The following is a 19106-nucleotide window of genomic DNA, read 5'->3' on the forward strand; positions in this document are numbered from 1 at the left end:
TGCCTGAAAGGACTGTTCCGCCTGCTCTGTCCAAATGAACTTCTTTTTCTTGGAGCTAAGCGTGTCAGTGATGGCCGCCGTCTGCATAGCGAAGCCCTTGATAAACTTGCGATAGAAGTTCGCAAAGCCGACAAACCGTTGGACCTCCTTCCGGTTGCGCGGGCTCTTCCAATCCAACACCGCTCGAACCTTGGCGCTGTCCATGGCGAGCCCCTTGTCAGACAGCTTGTAGCCCAGAAAATCCACCTCCGTCACGTCAAATTGGCACTTCTCCAGCTTGGCGTAGAGCCTATGGTGCTTCAGCCTGTTCAGTACTTCCTTGACGTGTTTGTCATGCTCCTGTTGCGACTCCGAAAAGATCAGGATGTCATCTAAGAAACATACGCACGTCTTGTAGAGAAGTCCCGCCAACACGTGATGCATGAATGCTTGAAAAACGTGGGAGCCATTTTGCAATCCAAAAGGCATAACTCTATATTCGTAGGTCCCCAGTGGCGTGAACATGGCTGTTTTCCACTCGTCTCCCTCCCGCATGCGAATGAGGTTGTACGCACCTCGCAGGTCCAATTTGGTGAACACTCTGCCCTTCCGCACCTTTGCGAGGAGGTCGTCAATTCGGGGCATGGGGAAGTCCGACGGCTTAGTCACACTGTTCAAGGTCCTGTAATCCACCACGAGCCTCTTTTGGGGCGTATCCCGCTTCTTAACGAAGAACACCGGGCTGCCTCCCACCGCCTTGGACTCTCGGATGAAACCGCGCTCCAAATTATGATCGATGAACTCCTTGAGTTCTTGCAGCTCGTCCTCTGACATGGAATACAGTTTCCCCTTAGGCAGCGCCGCCCCTGGCAGCAGGTCAATCTTGCAGTCATATGGCCTGTGAGGGGGTAGCCTGTCTGCCTCCTTCTCGCAGAAAACTTCCAAAAATTCTGCGTACTTGTGGGGAATCGCTTGCAGCGTGCCTAGCAGTAGCTGTGACTCCTCTTCCTCTCCTTCCTGCCTGGGCACGATGCAGTGTTCAGCACAAAAGGAAGAGCCGAAGGTCAGCTGCCTCTGGTACCAAGCCAGCGTTGGGCTGTGTTTGTCCAGCCAACTCATGCCCAACACAATGGGCGTGTCCGACAATTGAGTGACGTTGAAGCTGATGACTTCTTTGTGATTCCCAAGTCGCATCACCATCGGTGGCGTCTGCTGCACCACTTGCCCTCCTAGCAGCTCCCTGCCATCCACCGTGACCACCTGCAGGGGCAGTGTGGCCGGCAGCAACTGTATAGCATGCTGGTTGACAAAGTCCTGCCCCATAAAGTCCGCATTGCTGCCTGAGTCAATGGTGATTGGCACGTCCATGGTGATGCCATTGGGCAGCTGGAGCGACGCGGTGAGCCTCACCACTGGTTTGGGCGGGAGGGGGTTCACGGGCTGTAAAATCTCTGGGGACTGCATCATTAATACGTCTGGCTGGGCCCCAGTGCCTCTTCCTCCAGCCAGACAGCGTCGTTTCCCTGCTGTGGTTCTCCTTGCTGCGTTGCTGCAGTCGCCATTGCTGAGGCTGCAGTGAGCTTGTGGAGCCTCTGGGGACACTCTTTCGCCATATGCCCTGGCTCCTCACAGACGTAACACTTCCTGTTCCCTCTAGGAGGCTTCGCTTTCACTGCTGCTGGTGCTAGGGCTCTGGTTGCTGACTGAGCCCTGGCACCTCCAACCTCCATCGGTTCAGCTCCTCCCCCTGGCGGAGGCGTGGATTGCGTACGTGCTGCTTCTCTGGGAAAGAAGGAGGAGCCCCTGGCTGGTTCGCGCCCTCCACGCCCTTCGTCCCTGCTCCACGGACGTCCTTCCAGCCGTACCCCCACTGCCAGCGCCCTCTGCACGACCTCCTGGGTGGTCCGGGGTCTCTCCCCCCTCGCAATCTCATCTTTTACAGAGCTGTTTAGTCCCTCCCAGAAAAGGTCTCTTACAGGGGTCGCATCTCTGTCCCATTCTAGGGCACTGGCCAAGGCGAAAAAGCGGGCATGGTACTGCCGTACGCTGGCCCTTCCCTGCTTCAGTCCATGAATCTGTTGCCGAGCAAGATCCACGTCAATGCTTGATAAAAAACACGCATCCATCGCTTTAATAAAGGCCTTCGCATTTTGGAGCGCCGGATCGTTATCCCTCCATAAATTGCGCAGCCATGCTCTGGCATCCCCATGCAAGTAAGACATGATGAACCCCACTTTCTCTTGCTCATCTCGAAAATCTTTACTCAGCAGTTGCAGTGCACACAGTACGTCTGCTTTAAAATTGGGATACTGTTGCAGGTTCCCATCGAAGTGAGATACCAGACCGCCTGTGCGTCTCCCCAACCCAATCCCCTCTGGTTTGGGTGTCTGTTGCCCTTGCTTCGTAAGCACTTCCAACCTGACCTGGAGATCCCTGTAGGCGGCAGCTGCGTCCTCCTCTCTCTTCCTGGATGCGAGAGCCTCGGCATTCAGCTGTGACACTGCTTCTCTGAGTTCCGCTATCTGCTGTTCAGCCGTCATGTCGGCTGCCGTTCGTGAGCTCACTCGTAGGCACCTGCTTCTCTCCTCTCCTCGAGGCTGTAGATGCCCACAATATGGAGACGGAGCTTACTGTCAGGGTTGCTTCAAGATCCTAGCTCACAGAGGATCACGCTAGCCAACGGTCATTAAGTAAAAGTCTTTATTGAGTTACAGTTTCCATTCTCAAGCTGCTGCGTGCAACCCTACGTCTAGTAGCTAGATCGGCGAAGCTCCGTCTGAATCTCCGCCCCTCGTACACCAACTTAATATCCTAGCCCTGCTCCACCTTTTCCGCCTGACTGTTCTTCTCTGGGTCCCTCTGCCCCCCTGGGTCTCTTCCTTCCGGGATTCTTCGGACGCTGACCCCCCGGACTCTCCTGTCTCCTTGCGCCGGGCTTTAGGACCCGGCTCTCTTTCCGGGCTGCCTACTGCGCCTCCTTCCTGTGCATTTGAACTTGGCGCGCGCGCCCAACCTTCCACCTTCCGTCTAACCGTTTCTTCGCTCCCAGATGGAGGTGTGGCCACCCCTGACTCGTGCCCTCCCTCCTGCTGTGAGCTGCCAGCGCTTGCCCCCTGGCTCCTTTCCTCTTCCCTGTTCTCTGGCGGTGACGCTGGACCCGATCTCCAACTGCTCTCCTCTGATTCCCCTCTGGCTCTATCTCCCTGGGGTGCCCCCCTAAACTCCCCCCTTGCCTTGGCCACTGGTGCTCCTTTCTGTGAATCCTCCGACTCACTGGAGAGACTCGGAGATCTCGGGTCGTCGTCATCGCTCATCCTTTCTTCTGCCTCCTCCCCTTCGCTCTCTGTTTCCTTCCTTGCCCTTGCCTCTGCTCCTGAACCCCTGACACCTCTTAATGGCTTTCTTACCCATGATGTTTGGCAGGTCTCTGGTTCAAAATCCTAATTGAATTTCACAATCAGGAAAGCAATGTTTGTTCTCAAGTGACACCAGATAAGAAAGGCACTTGTTGTTCAATCATATAAAGTACTTTCTGATGGATTGCTAGGAAGTCCTCCATAGTAACTACAGTGGTACCTCGGTTTTTGAATGTAATCCATTCTGGAAGACCGTTCGAGTTCTGAAACGTTCAAAAACCAAAAACTCAGTACAGAAAACTCAATATGGAAGCCACGTGGCATGTTCAATTTCTGAGGCCTGTTCGAAAACCGAAGCATTTACTTCCAGGTTCACAGCGTTCGAAAACCGAAATGTTTGTCAACGGAGATGTTCAAAAACCAAGGCACCACTGTAAAAGGTATAAAGTAAAGTAATCAATAGACTTGTTTTCTGTCCATTTATAACACTGCCTAGATGAAAGGCGGGCTGGATGCTGCCCAGGGATGAGTGGGACTGATGGTACCCCAATAATGCTGGTCTTGGCTGGCCTGTTTCAGAGTAGCGCCACTTAAGGAGAGGTACAAAATTGTAGAACAAAAGAGCTGGCCCTATTGCTAACTGGTAGTTCCTTGCAGAGGAACCTTTGGCTACTCACTGTGCTTATGCTGGCAACGTAAATGTTATGTTAATAAACTGCATCTAAACCAATAAATTATAATGGGTTTGTAGTCAAAGAAAATGTCTGTTTGTGCAACAGAAGTCTCCCTCCTTTCTGTGCCTGCCCCTGCAGCTCCCCATCTGCTCTGGGGTCCCCCCCCCCAACCCTCTGGAGTGGATTGAAGGGATGCAGGGGGCACATGGGAAGGTAGGAGAGCGAGGTGAAGTTCTCTTGCATTAGTGGAATTTGTTCTGCTTTGCCGTGACCTCTTTGGACTCAGCCCATTGAGACCTTTGAATCTGACTTGTATCTTAAAGATTCATGCTTATGTTGGCACTCAGATATTGCCACATTTCAAAATAATTTTATTTATTTATTTATTTATTTATTAAAATTGCCAGCCGCCGTATGTTGCCCAGGTTAACCCAAAGCGACTTAAAACCATCATATTTAGCTCCTGGAATCAAAATTTCAAATTTACAGTTGGACAAAGTTAAAATGTACACAATTACAAATGCACATGTCTCTTTGCAGTGAAAACCAATCAGACTGAACCCAGCCCAGAAGCAACTATTTCTTTCCCTTTTTCAAATGTTTAAATTTTGTAAACAGGTGCTTCACTGTCACTTAGCAACCCTAGCTGGTTTGGGAACAAAATGTTTTGAGTTTTGCTTTGCTTTGTAAAGCATTTGCGATATATAACAAAGCATTGTTCACTGGGAAATGGCAACGGTATTTAAGCATTGCTCATTTCTTCAAGCCTAAGTGCTCTCTGAAGTTGTGTTTACGCCTTGCTGTGTGTGCCTGTTAGGATCTTGTTTTTTCCCTTTTGTCTGAACGGCAATAGGTAATATCCGTAGTCAATGCCTAGCTACTTTTGAAAAGATGCTTTTAAAAAGTGCTTTTTATTCAAACAGTGCTTCCCAAGTTTTGCAGTGGAGTTACTTTCAGACTGTGATTTTATCTGCATTCTGTTATAGATGGGCTTACCTGAGCTGATTTTCGGAATCTGAAAAATTGGGTTGCTTGAGAATAGAGGCAAAAATCCAGAAAACCGCACAAATACAAAAACAGACTGGCTGCTTGGTTGAATTACTGGGTGATTATAAAAGAGGTTCAGCTATGTTTCCTGCTTGGCAGGGGGTTGGACTCGATGGCCCTTGTGGTCTATTCCAACTCTATGATTCTAGGTCCCGTGTGTTTTGTCAAGGCATGATTGTGCTGTCTGAAATTATTAAATTGGAATAATCTTGGTCAGGATATAAGGAACTACTTAATATCCAAGGGATTGCTTGCTCAGCTGGATATTTAGCCTTCTTGCTTTTTATGGCATTATCCGTGCTATTATAATATGATGCTTTTTAGCCTCTCTTTAATTTCAAAGGAGCTTCCCATGTGGTTTGTGGAACAGATTTGTTGTTTCAGGGTATAAGAAGATAGATACCTTCTGGATTGGACCAAAGATCAACCTAATCCAGCATTTTGGACCCAACAGTTAGTTGCAGCTGGGAAGCTCACAAGACTCCCCTATAGTTTGTCACCAGTATCTGGTTTTCAGAGGCCTACCTCCCTTATACCAGAATGAGATTGTTGAAACAGCATTGTGCTGCAATTGTAGAGATGCTTGTGTTGTATCACAGTTCAGAGCACAGTTCTTCTCTTTTAAAGTAGCTTTACCCTGGCTTGTCTGTGAACCTCATATGTGTTCTTTATATATGAATCAAAAGAGCTGAGCATAACGCAATTTGGGTTTTTGGGTTTACTAGCGGCCAGCGGAAACTGTGGATGAGGAAGAGACCATGGCACCGGAACATCAAGCTCGGCATCAGGAAGACTATTCAGCTATGAATGGGGAGGCGGATCAGGGTGGAGACACAGGGGAGGCCATCAATGGAACAGAAGAGAATCTGAATGGCCATTATGATGATGAGCAGCAAGGGCAGAACCTTGACCAAGATGAGCCTAGCAGTCATGCTCATGGGGGCACAAATGAGGAAAATGGTGAACAGATGGATCACAATCGTCATGAAGAAGAAACAAAAGAAGGTACTGATGATCAAAAACAGGTAACATGTCTTTGCTCTTTTGATGTGCTACTGCTTCCATTTTTTCTGCTCTAACAATAGGTTTGTTTGCAGCCAGCATACTCCACAGCTGGATTTTCAGCTTTGGGGCAGCTCTTCTTGCCTTTTTGCAACCTTTTATATGAGGACGATATATAATCTCATACTGGGTGATCCCAGTGGTAAAGCGTTCACATGTTGCATCGACACTAATATTGTGATCATGTTGCAACCCTTACATTTAATGGTGTGAGCCAGTGAATTGCGCATCTGGAAACCACATACTTTGTCTACACTCGAAAACCTGGTTTCAGGCGCCACAAGCTGCCACCATGAAATTTCCCAGAATTGGAGAGTAACTTGTGCTCTTTAAAAATTGTACCTAAAGCGAGAAAAAACTCAAGCCACTTCCATTGCTTAAATAAAAAGTTAGGCTGGGATGGATTAGCTTTTATAATCACGCTGCTATTTTTTTGTTACCCAGTTGTCCTCTTCCCTTTTTTCCTTGCACATTAAAGAAGCTAAGTAGGATGCTGGCTTATCATTGTCATCATTTAATGGTTTCTAAAATTACTTGTTTCATACATGGCATGAAGAATTCAGTTGCTGTTGTTGTTTTTATTCAAGCACATTATAGGTTAGTTGCCTTATCGCTCAACTGAATACTTTGTGGCCCATCAAGCCAAACATAGTTCACCAGCCAGCTCTTGGTGGTGGCCTACGAGGGGTTTGATAAACCTTCAGAGCTTTTCTGCCTTCTGGAACAGCAAAAGAAAGAGCGTTTCCAACCATCTCACATGGCTATGGATCTGCACTTGGCTTGATGGGTGCTGGTCATGCAAGCTCTGCTTGATCACATCAACACATACAAAAGAAAAATCTCTGCCATATGACAAAGTAAAAATATGCCCCCCTCTTTCTCTCTGTCTAGGATGATTCCAGTTATGAGAAAACCTCAGCTCCAAGAGTCACCATCACCAGCCCACAGGAGAGTGAAAAAAACGAACAAACCAATGACTATGCGGCAGTAGCATAGACATATTTTGAAGGACATAGGTTACCAGAAAATGAAGGATTTACTATTTGGAGTGCAAAGCAATTTTGTGTGTCTCTGTGTGTGCTTTATTAATTTATAATGTGACAATATGGTGGAGTTCCACCCACTGAACACTGGCATGATAATGTGGTATACCAGAACTTAGATAATTAAATGAATAATTAAGAGGAAGATTGAATTATAGTCCCCAGATTTGGTCTTTCTCCAATGTGAATTCTAAGGGGAAACATAGGTGTTAATGGAATAAATACTGCCATTGCAGAATGTTGAATATTGAACTAGGCCTAATATACCCATGTTTGTTTAGAAGAGTTGAAGAATATTTTTTGCGACTTTAAAATGGAGAGCCTGTAATATTTTTTTATAGCTGAATAAATCTCTTATGCACATGAGCTGTGGTGTATTTCCAGGATCTAATTTAGGGGTTATAAGATGGAGTCCCACTTTGTGATATGGAGAGTGGGGGAGCGGGGCGGCAGGAATCACAACGGGATGGAAATTTATTTCTGCTATGCAGATGGGCTCTTGTGTGTATGAGCAGTTACACTCATTTCAAAGGTATGTATGTGCAGATGTCCTCTCTTTCATTGAACACAACTGCAGGTGGGTGAATACCATGTGCTGATCAAGAGTCTCCATGTCAGGAACTGATAGCTGGATGGGGTGACAGAATGTGACCACAAGATGACGGACTTCTTTTAATAGTTTCAATAATAACAAATAGTTACCTTGCACTGTGTTAGCATGCGTTAACAGCCCTACCCAATGTACATTGATATGGCCGAAAACCCCATTGACTTCACTTATTTCTAAGTAAATGTACTTAATTATCCCACTCAAAATGTGTCCAGCATAATTCTGTTGCTATGTGTGGGCCAGATTCACTTCGGTCAAAGATCTCTCTAGCAGTCTAGCTATGAGGGATAAACGGATCAATCAGGCAAGATTTCTATAAAGAATTTATCTTTGATTCTAAAAGTGCATTGCATGACGCAGGAATCGTCTCCCAATCACAACCCCTTCCCTTCCTGGGAGGAGGAAAGGCTTTCTCATCTCATTGGCTTAAGTTTGCAGGTCACGAGAAAACAGGTATTGGGTCAGATATGTTAATGGTAAATAGACATAGCTCAACTGATGTTTCATAAGTTAGGTTGGTGGTTTCTTGCAAAACATTTGGCCTATAAATCCATGTGCAGTTCATCTAAGTTTTGCCACATCCCTTGATGTAGCTCTCTTGCTCCTTTTTGTAATAGGCTGAATCTTTAGTTTGGTTTGTAGCTGTTGATAAATAGTACAATTAATTTAAAAAATCTTCAACATTGTTTGGCTTGGCGATACCAATTTCTTTGTAATTATATATTTTATCCTGAATATATTTTAACACATTAAACAAATGTTAGTGTATTATAGGGTTTCTTCTTTGAATATATTAAAGCTAGTAAATTGCTATTAAAATTACCTAGTTTCATTACATGAAGATTCCTGCCATTGCAGTTTGTAAGTAGCATACAGGGAAGTGACAACATCCCAAGAATATTTTTATCTATATATCACAGTATCAGCAGAATAAACAGATCACTTGTGACATCATTCCTCCCTTCATCAGTGGTAAAATAACTCTGACTACAACCACAGATTTTTGAGCTTTTGTAAAGAAATAATCTGATTAAATTCTCATTGATTCTTTGCATTAAATGAGCTTTTATGGCCTTTGGACAAGTCAGGGTGTGGGGCTCTTTTAGCAATAGGGGTATCTTCACACATGCATGTTCATCATCTGATGGCTACAACTTAGTGACTTGCATATGTGAAAACAGCGATGATACACTAGACTTCAGAGATGGATCTCTAATACAACCTAACCAGTTCATGCACTACATTTTCAACAGAGGTTGATCCATGGATTTACCTGTGTAATAATGAGACACTGAGTAATAAGATGCATAATGATTTTGTAGGTTTGAGTGGAGCCCTAGTTTGCTATGGTCAAGCTGTGTTCTTAATTATATTCTAAAAGCCAACTTGACTTCAGTAAGATTTAAGTGTAAATATGAATTGTTGTTGAGGCAGTTCGACCCACCAGGGATATTTATATCTTAAAGGGACAATCCTTCTTTAAAAGTATTTATTTATTTATTTATTTATTTATTTATTTGCTGATAACATTCAAAACTGCAAGACTAGTTGACTGCTATATCAACGCTATAATAGTATCATAGCTTTGGTCTGCCCTATTGTAAAATCTGGTATGATAGTGAGGCACAAATTGGCTTATTAAAAACATTTGTCCTGCAATCTAAAGGTAAAGGAACCCCTGACAGTTAAGTCCAGTTGTGAATGACTCTGGGGTTGCGGTGCTCATCTTGATTTACAGGCTGAGGGAGCCGGTGCTTGTCCGCTTCCATAGACAGTTTTTCTGGGTCATGTGGCCAGCATGACTAAGCTGCTTCTGGCGAAGCCAGAGCAGCACACAGAAACGTTTTTTACCTTCCCGCTGGAGTGGTACCTATTTATCTACTTGCACTTTTTGGCCTGCTTGCGAACTGCTAGGTTGGCAGGAGCAGGGACCGAGCAACGGGAGCTCATCCCATTGCAGGGATTCAAACCGCTGACCTTCCGATTGGTAAGTCCAAGTGGCACAGTGGTTTAAACCACAGCACCACCCGCGTCCCCTGTCCTGCAATCTACAAATTGCTAAATTGATATTTCCTGTTGAGATTTAAACTCTCAAGTGTTCCCTTGCAATTCTTGAGCTATAGATCCCCATCTTTCTTCATCCATCTTACTTGGTCTATCAGACGGAATTTAGTCAGACTCCATCGTCAGCCTTCCATTGGTATAGCCTACTTCGTCAGATGCATGGTGCAGTTTCCTGAGATGCAGGTGGGGTACATTTATGCGTAGTTGCGTGGGAGACAGTCATTGGGAACTGAAAGGAAAGCGTGAGATCAGAGAGAAATGAAATACAGAAAACCACAACAGTGATAATTACACGCTTAATAATTCACAAAAGATCAAAAACCGTTTTGTGAATCACCACTGTATGTAATTATCACTGTTTGCTCCTTTCTGCATTTTGTTTCCCTCTAACCTCACTTTTTTTTTTTTACATTCCCATCACCCCACCTTGTACATGTAACTCAGGAAAACACATCATGCATCTCCACGAAAGCCTATGCCCAGATAAATTTGGTAAGTCTTTGAGGTGCCACATGATTTAAGATGTAGGGAATGGGTGACCCCATAGTTTTTTGTTTCCTAAGATGAAAATTTCTAATGCTATGGCAACCTTCTCACCAACAGCACAATGATGTGTGTGGAGTTTGCTTTTCTCTGGTTTTCATCACTAGAATGTAACCTCTTATTCTATGGGTTCTTAAGAATTTTAAGACTAACCTACCTGTCTCATTCTAAAAATATGTACAGTGACAGATGGTGGTTCACACAACTTCTCTACTTCCGCATTCTTTTTCCTCTTTGAACTTGACTTGCAATGTGCTTGCACTAAACTGACCTGTGTTTAAGAAGGATGACCCTTTAGTGCAAGCATAGTGCAGAGATTAGGCTGAAGACCTACCGTCGCCATTAACACAAAGAGCTAGGTTCACATGCAGATCATATGACTGTATTGTTACAAGAAATCAGCTATGCCAAGAATTTTATTTTTAATCAATATTCTGCTTGTGTCTAGATGATGAACCCGTAAGTTTCTGCCATTTGAATGAAACCAGATGACATATATAAACCATAGTCCTTGATGCAAATTCCTATAGAAAGACTTTTAAAACAGTGCATGTTAATTAAAGGGTGAAACGTCATCAAAACTGCATTTGTGATATAAGGGATTATTATTTTGACTAGAGCGTAACTGAAATTTATAAGATTTTGGAACACAGAAATAAAATAAATCATCAAACCATCAATTATAGCATGCGGGGGGCCACCTAAATTATATAATTTGGCATCTCAATGATTGGTATTACTAATTATGTTATAAATTGGCATTGTTATAATGAGGCTGTTGGATTGTTGTAATTGAAAACTAATAAAAAAATTATCAAAAGAAAAGAAAGGGTGAAACATAATACATACACAGCTATCGAAATCTGTGAATGCAATAGCGATCCCTTTCCTTCCCCAAGAAACGATTGGTGGGCAATGGGTGCCTGGGCTGCCCCCTCCTACTGGTAATCTAGAACAATCTGGGCAGCCCCCACAGGTCAAACTGCCTCATGGCAAATTCTTCCTGCTACTGGATTTTGCAGGTAAATTCAAGCAGGTTTTGTGAAAGGCTGGGGATGGGGCAATGGCACATGGCAATGGCACATCGTTCAGGCCATCTAAATAATTTGAAATTATGCCCCTCCTCCCATCCAGCTCAACAAACAGTTGTCTAACAGGCTTAGAGGGAGCAGGATTGCAGCAGAGAGGACAGCAGGAGGGGAGGGTTAACGCATGAGGGTGCATCTGAATACGCTGTGTGAGAATGCCCCCAACAACCAACCAACCACCATCGAATCTGACCCTCAAGATCAGAGAGTAACCCATCTCTTGAAGTTTCCCTGCATTTGCTTGCAGGTGCTAATTCTCTGAATACCTAGGCTGGCCTGCATTTTCAGTTTTGGTCCTGGCATTCAGCCTTCTCCTTATGTGATAACATCCACAATTAGGCTGTTCTATCTCTGGAAAATAGAGTAGCTTGGTGATGCTATCTTAGGAGGAGGAATCTAGCTGACTCCAATATGTGCCCGTTTAGTTCAGTCCAAATTCCCAGAAATGCAATTTGAGATAAACTACCGTGACATTAAGCAGATGACTGTCATCATCAACCCACCATCTTTCATGACTGGGGATGAGCAGTGAGAAGCACAAAAAGGATGTCAGGCAGCAGATGCCCACTTTCCTGGTCACCAGATATTCTGCTACTTTTATTCATTGTATGCTGACATTTCAAAGACAGGCTGCCCTTTGAAAATCTTTCTCGTCCTCTTTCAGGCCTCGGCTGTCTTTCTGTACTGCCTTTGTACCTAAAGATGGGTGAGGGGGAGCTGCGACTTGTGTCTGGCCCAATATGAAACGTATCTCACTGTGTTGTTCTTCAAGGAACTTTGGAAACAAAAGGCTATGTTCAAAACTTATTGTCAAAGCTGTCAAATCTATTTGTTAGCTGAAAAATTCTTAATACAATTCCGTGCCCCCAACTCCATTAAACGTATTGGTGTTTATTTGTTGTCCTGTGGCAGGTTTTGCTTTTCAAAGAAATTTCAAATATAATTGAAAAAGATTGACTGACAATATTATTTTTTTGCTGCTTTGGAACAATCGCCTAACGTCGTAACTTAATGTTCAAAAAGGTTTTTGTGAGTTTGGAGGAGTGTTTTGGAAGCAAGACCGCCGCTGAATCTTTCAGCATGGAGTTTTCACCAGATGCCACTTCATGATGGAACAGTACTGGTTTAACAATGCTTAATTGGTGCAATAGGTGCTGGTTGTTTTCCCTTATCGGGCTCCCAAAATCTGCAAGTGTTGGGTTTTACTGGGGGAAATTGTCATGGTCTGGTCTACGGGTGATCAAAGTCCTGGCTGAGGACGTCGGGACCGGGGGGCAAGATGGTGGGATGGGAGCAGGAACAAGAGTCCAGAAACCAGGGGTCCAAGGGTCAAGAAGCAAGGAGTCAAGAAGCTGAGGTCCGAGGATCAGGAAACAAGAAGCCCAACGCAGCAAGGCAGGAAATGAGTTGCTGTGGCAAAGAGCCGAAGGGAAATGCTGACCTTATATCCCTTCCCGGCTCTCACCACCAGGTGCAGTGAGTTACCAAGCGGCCTCACCTGTGTGGCCGCACCTTGCCTCTCCAGAACAAACTTAGGAAGGCCGCAGTCCTGCGAAGCCCTACTGGTCACAGGGCCTGGCTCCTGCACGCACTCCTGACAGAAATTAACTGTTCATCTTGGCTTCAAATAAGCTTGGAAAGGCAAGATGAAAATTCTGTTCAACAGATAATAAGTGTGTGAAAGGAGCAGACAAGTGAACAAGCTAATGTGCCTCGTTTGGCCCTACCAAGGCAAATACCAGTTTTCATACCAGTTGTTGGGAATCACAGGTGTGTCTTGTGATGTTGCACCCAAGTCCTGCTTGCATGCTTCCCACAGGCATCTGGTTGACCACTGTGAGAAGAGCATGTTGGACCAGATGGGCCATTGGCCTGATCCAGCAGGCTTACCTATATTCTTGATGCAGAGATATGTCCTTGCTTATGAAATGCTGTGGCGTTCCATGTCCATAGCTGTCAACTTACAGATTTGAAAATAAGGGACCAGCAACCTCAAAAATAAGGGATCAGCAGCCAAAATAAGGGATTTTCCAAGCACAGGTATGTTCAACTTCTGAGCCCCTCCAAGCCAAAGGCAGAAAGCCCAGCCAGCAGCCAAACAAAGCCTCAAGCTGTGGTTCCCACAGCACAGCAACCCAGCAAAGGGTATGCAGCAATGAAAACCACTGTCACCTTTCCGCTGGGAAGCACTGAGCAAAGGTGAGTCCCCAGGCAACGCGGCCGATTTGATCGGCACAAGGCATGCAAGCTCCACCCTCCAGTCGTTCTTAGACTCCTTATTGGGTGAGCAACGCAGCCAAGCAACACAGTTGGAGCCTCCCTCCTCCCTGGCCGGCAGAGGAACTGCTTCCTTTGAAACCTGGGAAATTTAAGGGACATCATCAATAAGGGACAGCAGCGGGACACAGTGCTAGGATAAGGGACTTTCCCGCCAAATAAGGGATGGTTGACAACTATGTCCATGTCCATTGGTAGCACTGTATAAATAAGTTGTTCATCATAACATTACTGTACCAGCACTAATGATGCTTCTAAGCTACTGATCGTCTGTTTTCAGGAACGATGCAGACTTTTTTTTCTTTTACTGTGCAAAGGGATTCAGTACTGCAAAAGAGTCATATTGGGTTTACCTCAAAACCCAGAAGGGAGAATCTGCTGTCACACACAGCTGAGGAAGAGAGGGCATATGTACTCCCCAGCCTTTGATGTGTGACTCACTGCACTGTGGGAATAAAAAGCAAAAAAGAAGGGTCAAGGCAGCCCATAGAGAACAACCAGATGGCTGGAGCGAAATGGCTGTGCAAATCCGAATGGAAGCGGCAGACGCAAACATCCTGAGAGCGTGTTCATCAACACAAACGAGATAAAAGGCAATGATTGCCAATCAAGCTATGCCAAATTTGATCTCAGCACAAATTGCACGAGTGATTACTCTTCTGTTAAAATGGCTTTTGGGGTTTTTAATCCAGAAGCAAAGAAGGATAGCATTCTGAATTTGCATAAGAGGCTGATGTTTAGTGAAGAGCAGCGAGAATTGTAGCTTCCTCTTCTTTTTAAAAAATGTGTCACTTGTTTAATATCTACACAGAGGCAGAGAAGAGGTCATGAAGACCATTACTGGAAAATCATGGCTTATGCTGCACATATATTACAGAAATCAGATTTCCCACACCAGTGTTGGTAACAGCCTCCCCTTACTTCCCAATCCATTCTCAAGGCCATTTTCCTTCTCTTCTGTGGTTCAACATATTTACTTCCTCCCAAGCTTCTTCTTCTTCTTGCCCTCTATCCACCTTTCAGCTTTAGAGACTGGTGATGAGATCACTTGCAGTCTGCATGCTCAGGACATTAGAAAGATGGGAATAATTCTAGAGTGTTAAGCGACACTCTTAAAGTAAAATAGTATGAACCCTATTTTAGTTGTGTGATGTTTGACAAAGGGTCAGATGAGGACCAGATGCTTCCCCTGCTTTGATGTGATAGGCAACAATACGATTAAAACTTATATAAAATATCCCTCTGAAACAAACTAAAATAAGTTTAGATTAAAAACTGAAGACACTCTTCATAATCAGTTAACCCCAGTGATCAAAAGTCGCCTCTGTTTCCCATCTGTTCCCAAAGAGAGTCAGGGTTCTTTCAGGGGAACACAGGAATCGACCTTTTACTGACCATTGGTCCAGCCAGCTCGGTATCATCTGCTGTGGGGACTCAATACACTGTATGGGAGTAACAAAAAGGTAACTAGGGACGCGGTAGTGCTGTGGTCTAAACCACTGAGCCTCTTGGGCTTGCTGATTGGAAGGTTGGCGGTTTGAATCCGCGTGACAGGGTGAGCTCCTGTTGCTCTGTCCCAACTTCTGCCAACCTCACAGTTTGAAAGCACACCAAAAAGTGCAAGTAGATAAACAGGTACTGCTGTGGCGGGAAGGTAAACAGCATTTCCGTGCGCTCTGGCTTCAGTCATGGTGTTCCGTTGCACCAGTAGCGGTTCAGTCATGCTGGCCACCTGACCCGGAAAGCTGTCTGTGAACAAACGCCGGCTCCCTCAGCCTGAAACAAGATGAATGCTGCAACCCCATAGTTGCCTTTGACTGGACTTAACTGTCCAGGGGTCCTTTAGCCTTTACCTTACCTACAGGAGTAGCTCTCCAGGGTTAGAGGCAGGTATCCTTTCCAGGAGGTGCCAGGGATTGAAATGGGGATATTCTGCATGCAAACCAGTTGCTCTACAACTGAGCTACAGGCCTTCACACAAGTGTGTATACTACTGAATGTCAAAAGCTGATCGTGCCTCATGAGAACATAACAAGAGGCTGCTGGATCAAGCCAACGACCCGTTTAATCCTGAATCCTTTTCTCACAGGGGCAAACCAGATGCCCATGGGAAGCCCATGAAAAGGACACAAGTGCAACGACCCTCTCCTCACCTGTGATTTTCAGCAACTGCTCTTCAGAGAGATATTGCCTCAGCATTAGTATTTCTATTAACCAGTGACTGCAAGTTTCCAATTCTTGAGAGTGTTTCTCATCCTGAACAAGGTCACTGCAAGATAACGTCTGGGCCTCTCTTTTTTCTGAGCAATAATTTTTGAGATATATCATCTTGCCTTATTTTTCTAGAAAGGGGTGTAAATTAGATTTTCAATCTGATTTCAGAAATGATGTTATCAAAAGGGAAGTGGGGAAGATGGAAGGAGACTAGTGGATATTGCAGCCATCATTTTAAATGTCCTTCAGCAAGCCACAATGTAATACTCAAAATGTCACAAGTCTGCTCCTCACAATCTTTAATTAAACATCGCATTGGAAAAGGTCATTGTGCTCTGCCTTGCTGCTGCCCACACACTGCTAGCTTGATGGCAGTGAAAGCAAACTGCAGTAAACAAGGTTTATACTGACATGAAAAGAGCAAGACCAAAGTCCTTTCATTAAGATTTGACACTGTGGCTATAAATGCATGTACAGGTGAAACTCGAAAAATTAGAATATTGTGGAAAAGTTCATTTATTTCAGTAATACAACTTAAAAGGTGAAACTTATATATGAGATAGACTCATGACATGCAAAGCGAGATATGTCAAGCCTTTATTTGTTACAATTGTGATGTTTATGGTGTACAGCTGATGAAAACCCCAAATTAGCAATCTCAGAAAATTAGAATATTAAATGAAATCAGCAAAGCAAGGACTGCAAATAGAACAATATTGGACCTCTGAGAAGTAGAAGCATGCACATGTACTCAGTACTTGGTTTGGACCCCTTTTGCATCAATTACTGCCTCAATGTGGCGTGGCATGGATGCTATCAGCTTGTGGCACTGCTGAGGTGTTATGGAAGACCAGGAAGCTTCAATAGCAGCCTTCAGCTCTTCTACATTGCTCGGTCTCATGTCTCTCATCTTTCTCTTGGCAATGCCCCATAGATTCTCTATGGGGTTCAGGTCAGGCAAGTTTGCTGGCCAATCAAGCACAGTAATCCCATGGGCATTGAACCAGGTTTTGGTACTTTTGGCACTGTGGGCAGGTGACAAAGTCCTGCTGGAAAATGAAATCAGCATTCCCATAAAGCTCGTCTGCGGAAGGAAGCATGAAGTGCTCCAGAATCTCTTGGTAGATGGCTGCGTTGACCCTGGACTTAATGAAGCACAGTGGGCCAACACCAGCTGATGACATGGCTTCCCAAATCAACACAGACTGGAAACTTCACACTGGACTTCAAGCACCTGGCATTGTGTGCCTCCCCATTCTTCCTCCAGACTCTGGGTCCTTCGTTTCCAAGTGAGATGCAAAAGCTGCTCTCATCAGAAAAGAGATTTGGGGAGCCATGTCATCAGCTGGTGTTGGTCCACTGTGCTTCATTAAGTCCAGGGTCAACGTAGCCGTCTACCAGGAGATTTTGGAGCACTTCATGCTTCCTTCCGCAGACAAGCTTTATGGGGATGCTGATTTCATTTTCCAATAGGACTTTGTCACCTGCCTACACTACCAAAAGTATCAAAACCTGGTTCAATGCCCATGGGATTACTGTGCTTGATTGGCCAGCAAACCCACCTGACCTGAACCCCATAGAGAATCTATGGGGCGTTGCCAAAAGAAAGATGAGAGACATGAGACCGAGCAATGTAGAAGAGCTGAAGGCTACTATTGAAGCTTCCTGGTCTTCCATAAAAACCTCAGCAGTGCCACAAGCTGATAGCATCCATGCCATGCCGCATTGAGGCAGTAATTGATGCAAAGGGGCCCAAACCAAGCACCGAGTATATACACATGCTTCTACTTCTCAGAGGTCCAATATTGCTCTATTTGCAGTCCTTGTTTTGCTGATTTCATTTAATATTCTAATTTTCTGAGATGGTTAATTTGGTGTTTTCATCAGCTGTACGCCATAAACATCACAATTATAACAAATAAAGGCTTGACATATCTCGCTTTGCATGTCATGAGTCTATCTCATATATAAGTTTCACCTTTTAAGTTGTATTACTGAAATAAATGAACTTTTCCACAATATTCTAATTTTCTGAGTTTCACCTGTAACTGTAGAAGAATGACAAGAGTTTATAGAATGCTTTCTCTAAGCGCTGCACTCATATTATTTCAGTAACTCTTGCAACGGCTCTATAAGGATTGACAAGCATAATTAGCCTGCTAATGCGGATGGGGAATTAATATGGTGAAACAAATGCAAGGCCTCCCATGGAATTCATGGTACAATTGAAATTTTAGCAGGGAACTTCTAGTTCATGTTTTAAACCAGGTATGGGGACCTTTGCGCCTCCACGTGTTGTTGGACTTGCTTCACGTCTCATCAGCCACAGAAACCATGGCCAAGATTAGAGATGATAAATGGTGCAGTTTGTCAACATTTGGCAGACCACAGGTTCCTCATCCTTGCATTATTTTGTTTATTGATTTGATTTATATATCTCCCTTCATCATAAGAGCCAAAGGCCTGGTTGAAGAGGAACACTTTTGCCTGATACTTAAAAAATACATAATGAAGGCACCAGGCAAACCTTCTTGGTGAGAGCATTCCACTAATGGGGAGCCACTACAGAGAAGGCCTGTTCTCATGTTACCACCCTCTGGACCTCACGCATTACATGAAAGCAGGGTGAGTATAACTGCTAAATGACTTAAGAGGCTGAGAGAAGAGAGAAGTGAGTCCTTGGAGATATCGTGGGATGGTGTTGCCCATGATCTCAGGGGCTGCATCTAACTAGAGAGGGAAGAGATGTGCTTCTATTTGATGTAGAAACCTTTCTAATCCCAGATGTCTTCATGCATCTGTTGCAAAAGAAAGAGGGTGAAATTGCACACACCACTCCCGACAGGAGCTGATTTTAGATATATATATACCTACACTGAAGGTAGGAACATGATGCCCTTGACATCATCTGCTGCCCAAACAACTACTTCACACAACTTTGCCATAGATGCAACTTGTAAATGAAAACATTTTTTAAACGTAAGGCCTATGGCAGGGTTAAAGGAAAATGTCTGTGTCTGCCAGCCTTTGTTGCATTTCCTGGCCCCTCTGTTTGGCTGGTTGGCAAAAGGGTCATGAACCCTTGTTCCAGGAATGTGATTACACTGCCAGTGCTATGTTGTGAGTTCTCTCTCCCTGACCATTGCCTA

The 19106-nt window shown here is 44.6% G+C and overlaps 1 protein-coding gene across 7 annotated transcripts in view; it reads left to right on the forward strand.

The window, feature by feature from the left end:
* The window catches only part of DCDC2 (doublecortin domain containing 2), a 59257-nt gene extending 51730 nt beyond the window's left edge, over positions 1–7527 (forward strand). For 6 of the 7 annotated variants that reach the window (XM_028737584.2, XM_028737582.2, XM_028737583.2 and 3 more), the window contains 2 exons: positions 5782–6081; positions 7010–7527. In XM_028737584.2, the coding sequence (XP_028593417.2) occupies positions 5782–6081; positions 7010–7114 (405 nt within the window). In that variant the 3' untranslated portion in view covers positions 7115–7527. The remainder of the gene's footprint in view (positions 1–5781; positions 6082–7009) is intronic. The other variant, XM_028737586.2, reaches the window with a different exon arrangement.
* Positions 7528–19106: the final 11579 nt, after the last annotated feature.

The sequence above is a fragment of the Podarcis muralis genome, chromosome 8 (genome assembly GCF_964188315.1).
Source record: "Podarcis muralis chromosome 8, rPodMur119.hap1.1, whole genome shotgun sequence".
Taxonomy (NCBI): Eukaryota; Metazoa; Chordata; class Lepidosauria; order Squamata; family Lacertidae; genus Podarcis; species Podarcis muralis.